Source organism: Pleurotus ostreatus (genome assembly GCF_014466165.1).
Source record: "Pleurotus ostreatus strain PC9 chromosome Unknown scaffold_1, whole genome shotgun sequence".
NCBI lineage: Eukaryota > Fungi > Basidiomycota > Agaricomycetes > Agaricales > Pleurotaceae > Pleurotus > Pleurotus ostreatus.
The window spans coordinates 1,105,276-1,111,275 of NW_023503156.1; the positions used below are offsets into that span (position 1 = coordinate 1,105,276).

A 6,000-nucleotide genomic window follows, 5' to 3' on the forward strand; every position below is an offset into this window, starting at 1 on the left:
CCGGAACAACTATACAAGCTCAACAGTACGGCGTGGACGACCAACGACTCACACGTCTTGGTGTTGATCTAGGCTTGACGAAAGACACAGAGACGACTCTAATCGAACAAGTATATTGGGACGAATACAACATTTGATTTGATTCACGACCCATCGTAAGTTCCCCCTGGCTTGATAAGGTAAAGCTACTTTTGTCTCGAGAACGCAGAGACACTGCTTGAAGCGATGCAACGCCACGATTCGGACGTCACGCAGTTGTAGAAAGGAGTGCGTGACCAGCATCCATCAGCTACGAGAATCTTGACAAGACATCCATTCGAAGAGACACATGCTCAGCAGAACGGTGGGTTGTTTACTCTACAGGCGTGAATTAGCAAACAGTCGCATAGCTGCACAGACGGAGAGGGGAACGTACTGGAACGGGCTCTCATCTTTCTGCGCTTGCGTCTAAGCCTTCTGGATCTCTTTTTCTTCCACTTCTCTCTCATACTGCAAGGGGATCGGGGGTCAGGATACCAGCAACATCGGTTCGGATCTCTCAACGTACTTTCGTAGTGTATGGAAGAGGTTGGGGAAGTGTGGGGTCGCTTGGGGTGCTTGGAGTACACTTGTGCTGTATAGTTCTTAGTCACCGCTTCACACGGGTGATTTCCGGGCTTCGGACCCTCAAGTCATCTAGCGCCAGTGTCTCTCCATGACCATGGGCAAGCGAAAGCAGATTCCGACCGAACTTCATTCTGAGCTCTCCGAATACTCGTCACTGCTTCGAGCTTTACGAACCAGCCACACCCTTGACCTCAGCTCTCAACTGACCCAACGCCAGTCCAGCCCACAGTCCGGTAGCACGTCTCAGGAGGACCTTGACGAGCTCATCGCACTTGACGATGCCGACCGTTCACAGGACGACCTTCGAGCAGAAGCTGATGCACACACGCTAAATGCCATGACAGCAGACTCGTCTTATCATGCAGCACGGTCCTCGGCATCGCAATCTCAAGGAAAGAAGAAAAGTGACACCTGGATGAGGTGGCCTCTCCTAGAAGGAGATGTACTCGTCCCAGAATGGGGATTCGAAGACGAGATAAAATTACTTGGCTTGCATGTACTGCGCTCTCACTACGGCCAAGATGCTACATCCGACGAGGACGATTGGGACGAAGAATTCGAATCATCTGCCTGGTCCTCTTCTCTTGCACAGGTCTCCTCGTTGCACCTCTCACGTATCCTAGGGCTCTTGGCCACGCACACTCCCATCGGAAACAAGTCCATGCAGAATCGCATCAACCCTGTGGGCTGGGAAATGGTAATCAACGCCCTAGGCGCTTATGGGAGTGATTTCATCGACGAAACGTCTGTATTACAATCTCGCATGTCAATATATCTTCCATCTCTCAATCTATTCAATTTGAAATTTGCAGAGCTCTAGCTCGTGTGAAGCAGAGGCTAGAAGTGATTTATGGCACTTCTAGTTTAATTGGTTGGATCTTGCTCTTTCCACTGTCACCGCGTCTAATCTTACCCCAGATGTAGCCCCGAGTCGTGTCTCGATCAGTGAACGTAGTCGAATGGTACTGAACGAGTCCTTGGACCCACATCGCATGAGCTTCTTGGACCTTGTTCCTCAGCCGCCCGCTTCTGCTGTCGTTGAAGCAACGAAAAGTATGTTCCAACCTTTGCTGTACTGTGCGCTGGGACTCCCATCTTATTGATGTCCTAGTAGCTGAGCGTGTACCCAGAGAGACACGCGCAATTAGGAAGAGAAACGTAGACGACCAGACCGTGTCGCAGTGATATTCAACCGTTCCTTCCTCGCCAAATTTCCGTCCACCCTGACATGCAGCTGCATCGACGATCGTTGCGAATCAATCCTCCACTTGTCTGCATCGACATATTCTTCGTCTTGACGGACAGATACCTAGAAACATACAGTATAAACAGTATAAGCTCCATCCTTGAGCATAATCTATACTACCGGTCATTGGAATCGTGATATTCATTGTAACGACGCCAGCTAAAATACATAGGCTATGTGATGTAAACAAGAAGAAAGAGAAAAATAACAGATAGTTTACATCAATGATCCATATTCCAGAGAGAAAGAGAAAGAAACGCATAACGCATTCGTCGGGCGACGCCGAAGTAAAATGGGGCGGCGGGAAGAGAACGAAGAGTTCTGACGAGGAATAATGATACATAAGATCAAACGAGTGGTGTCTCCAATACGAATCACAATACACAATCAACTCAGCATCATCGCTTGCTGAATATCTTTTTGAGCAGGTTCAGGACTTTCGGTACGTTCAGTTGAACGTACTCCAGGTCGAGAAGCGGCTTATTGTCTTTTTGCTACGAGAAACCCAGAGCGATCAACCGGAGACGGCGGAAGATTGAGGCTGAAGAAACGTACCTTTTCTAGTAAATCGTCGAGCTTCAGATCGAGTTCAAGGATTGGTTTTTCTCTCCCTTTGTAATGCAGGGCAATAATGAATGTACTTGGAGATGGAGAAGAAATGTTGAAGTAGATGTTTGGACGTCTTCCCAGATGTGGTTAGCCTCAGTAAACGGGAACAGAGTGGAGTGTCGGCTTACCTATGCTCTGGCACCTTGCTGTCAACAATGATCCCCTCTTGCATCAGCTGTGAGTGCGTAAACCTATAAGGACCCAGGAACGTCTGCTTCACTGGCTTCGCTTTGTTTCCTCCTACGGTTACCACTCCGACTCCACTCCCCGCCGCCTTCTCGCTGGACGCCGTCAGTCTGACATTCTGTAGATACGCTTTGTAATGCTCCAGCTGACTTCTGAGATAGTCATTGTGGTCACTGATCGTTCGATAGACGGCCTGCAACGATGTCGTCTCCGCCAACACCTTCTCCTTCAGGTTCCCCAGATGGATGAGTTCAGCAGCGACTTCCTCTTGCATGAGCTTGTAGCTATCCGAGGAATCGATGACACGCTGTTCTTCGAGCTCGCGGAGCATTTCACGAACTTTGATGCCTTTGCGTACGAGGGAGGCGTCTTTGGTGGTAGCAGCGCGCTCGGCGATCGCAATGAGGTTGTACGGACGCTTGTCAACTGCACGGGGGATGGAACGGATGAGCTGCACTAGAATAGACTTCGCTTCCATATAGAGCATATCGCTGGAGGACACAGTGTCCATGAGCGCAGTATGCATATCCTGCACCGCCGTCTCCCAACGGCTGAACAGGTTGAGTTCTATCGAGATGTTCTCTTTACGGGGAACTTGAGGGGGGGCTGGCCCAAGTTCATCAGCAAGGATACGAAGGTGTTGCTTGTCGCCAGGGGCCTATATGGATGTAAATACTGAGATTCGGATTTGGCGTAACAAGATACGTACCAGCGTCTCGATATGCTGCTCCAGAAGGGCATGTGTATTGTACAGTTCGTTAAGCGTTATGTTGATCGTGAGGTCCTTCTTCGAAAGGGCCATGTATTGATCGATCTGTATGCCCGACGCGCGTAAATCCTTTTGCCAAGCACGCATATATTGAAATTGAAGATGAAGCTACGCACCTCTAACTGGTCATAAAAATCGCCAACTTCACACAATCCGTTCAGAAATTGATTTATCCGCGTCTTGTTATTCTCAACGAATGGATTGAGGGACATCATGAATGCTTCCTTGGCGTATGTTGGCTTATTCGCCAGATTCTGCAGCATTTTGGCGATCTGCCCAGTTTGTTAGCGTAATGTACAATAGTCGTAATCAGCGGGGTAGCGTACTAGCGTGAGTGTCCTCCGCGGATGTTTTGACGGGTTCTCCTCGACGAGCATGTGCGCATGCGGAGTAACAATGGCAGGGTTGACAAACCGAAGGAAGAAGAACCCTCCAATTAACGAACATATAGCAAAATCGGTCGCGTCTGGATATTTCCGCTACTCGTCATTAAAAACTTGCCAAAGGAGATACTAGGCGAGTGTAGACTTACCCGTGCAAGGCTTCGAATTTGTTTACATATCCACCGGATGCCGTATGGCACGCTATCCAGGCAGTCGATGATGGCCATGAGGAAGCTATTCGCGATTTCCATAAGGAGTGCCAAGCGCGGTGCAATGATTGCCTGGACCTCCGCGTTTTCTGCAGCAACTTCAGGTGTTACTCCCCTTGGGAGATGATCAGGGAGCGACCCATCGTCTTCCTCTACTTGACTTATCATTTGCTCGTACACCTTTCCACCAGCATGAGCGTCAACACGCCTTCAAGCCAAATTGCTCACCTTCACTGGGTTGATCTCCAGATCTAGGTCCTTATGCTCGATCAGACTGTTGATGCACTCAGATAGTGCCTCCTTCAAATAGCCTTTCCCGGGTCCTCTTCTTGTGTAATTCGTCATCATCCTCGACACAGGTGTATTCGTCCGAATCAGCGACCCAAAATCTGTCGCAGTTTCGAATTGCGTGGACAATACGGACTGAAACATTGTCAGAAGAAGATGCTCCTCGCGTGAGTCGTATTGGTTTCCGTAGAGAGTGAACATGACTGTCTGGAGGAGCGTGTCTATCTCGCTGAGAGTGACGAGACGGCATAGCGAGGCTATGTGCCGTGGTTCGGATTGGAGGAGGAAGAAGAGGTTCGAGTATTGGGCAAGCCGCCTTTCGTCAGGGTAATGTCCTGCTGTGGGATCGACTTCCTCGAATGTACGCTCAACCTCGCGTTGCTGTTCGTGCACCCACGTTAGATGGATGTCGTGGCACGCGAGTATTAACTCATACCTCGTCTGAAGCCATCCTGTTCTGGATGAGCAACCCTATCCTTGAATCAAGGTACCGCACATCCCGCTCAAGCACAAAGTTCTTCTTCGACTGCACTGATATTTTATTCTTAAGGTCTCGTAATCGTTTCTGGGCTAGCACCGGCACCAGCAAGTCAGAAAACGCTGAACGCCACGGTGTGAGACAAGCACGCACCTTTGGCGAGATCATCGTCCACGTCCGTGTCCTGCTCTGCAGCCATACTGTACAACGCGTTTACACTGTACCGGCCCCCGCTGCTCCTCGCCTTTGTCCGACTCCCCGAGCGGCCGACTGACTGCCATTTAGGTGACTGAGCGGGTGTCATGATGTGTGTCTGTCGCCCTGGAGGATTCTGCGTTATGATATGGGTCCCGTTGGATGTCTTGGTTCAGAATGCGCAAAGGGGGCGAGATTTATGATGCACCGCAGTAACCGTCCTCGCAGTCCTCCGTCAACTGTTGCTAGTCCACGTCCGATCAGTTAGTAGCGGAATGTCTGAGACACAATCACACCCACTATGCTCTCGACGAAAGCGGATAAAATATATACAGCGAAAGCAACCAGGCGATGCAAATGATGAGGCAGTCCGGGGTGAATTTTTGAAGAGAGAGGATGAAAGTCAAGTCACCCAACGGGTAACATCTAACTTGGTCCGTAGGAATACAATAGGGGAGCTCAAAGTTGGCGCATAAGAATCCGCGTACGCATATGCGCGCATACGGCCGAGGTGCCGTCGATTATGTAATGGTGTTTGAGTGTCACATATCCGAGTAGCGCCCACGTAGCGCTGAACGCAGCATATCACTGTTGAAATAAGCCGGTGAGGTCGCGCGAGTTCCGAGTGAGCAAGTAGATATATTGTGTTTGGCTGGGACTCCAGCAAACGCATAAAGAAAATAATACATGCGCGCGACACGATATTACAGTAGTCACGTGCATCTCCTATACCCCTGTACAGCCAAGATTGCTGAAATCCAACAATCACTTTCATTGATCTACACTGGTCTACTGCAATCATGCCCCGCGCAAGGATCCACGACAAAATCAGGCATGCATATCTCATTCATATGAAGAGACGCGACGGGAAAAGAAGAGACGCAACAACGCGTTTACGATGTGACGAAAGTGTGACATTTAATTACATAATCGACGGCACCTCGGCCGTATGCGCGCATATGCGTACGCGCATTCTTATGCGCCAACTTTGAGCTCCCCTAATTATAAGTTCTACGCTCAGGGACTGTTCC

The 6,000-nt window shown here is 49.7% G+C and overlaps 2 protein-coding genes across 2 annotated transcripts; one reads left to right on the forward strand and one right to left on the reverse strand.

Annotated features, from left to right (window-relative positions):
• Window positions 1-694: 694 nt before the first annotated feature.
• Window positions 695-1,426, forward strand: PC9H_000370 (uncharacterized protein; the record flags this gene model as incomplete). The annotated part of the gene is made up of 1 exon (XM_036770028.1): window positions 695-1,426. One exon carries the CDS (start codon window positions 695-697, stop codon window positions 1,424-1,426), a length of 732 nt encoding a protein of 243 aa, XP_036635873.1.
• An 824-nt stretch (window positions 1,427-2,250) lies between these two features.
• Window positions 2,251-5,078, reverse strand: GAP1_1 (glyceraldehyde-3-phosphate dehydrogenase 1; the record flags this gene model as incomplete). The annotated part of the gene is made up of 10 exons (XM_036770029.1): window positions 2,251-2,346; window positions 2,408-2,534; window positions 2,590-3,305; window positions 3,357-3,461; window positions 3,533-3,688; window positions 3,743-3,895; window positions 3,949-4,188; window positions 4,237-4,677; window positions 4,733-4,866; window positions 4,928-5,078. The coding sequence occupies 10 exons, from the start codon at window positions 5,076-5,078 to the stop codon at window positions 2,251-2,253; spliced, it is 2,319 nt and encodes a 772-aa protein (XP_036635874.1).
• Window positions 5,079-6,000: the final 922 nt, after the last annotated feature.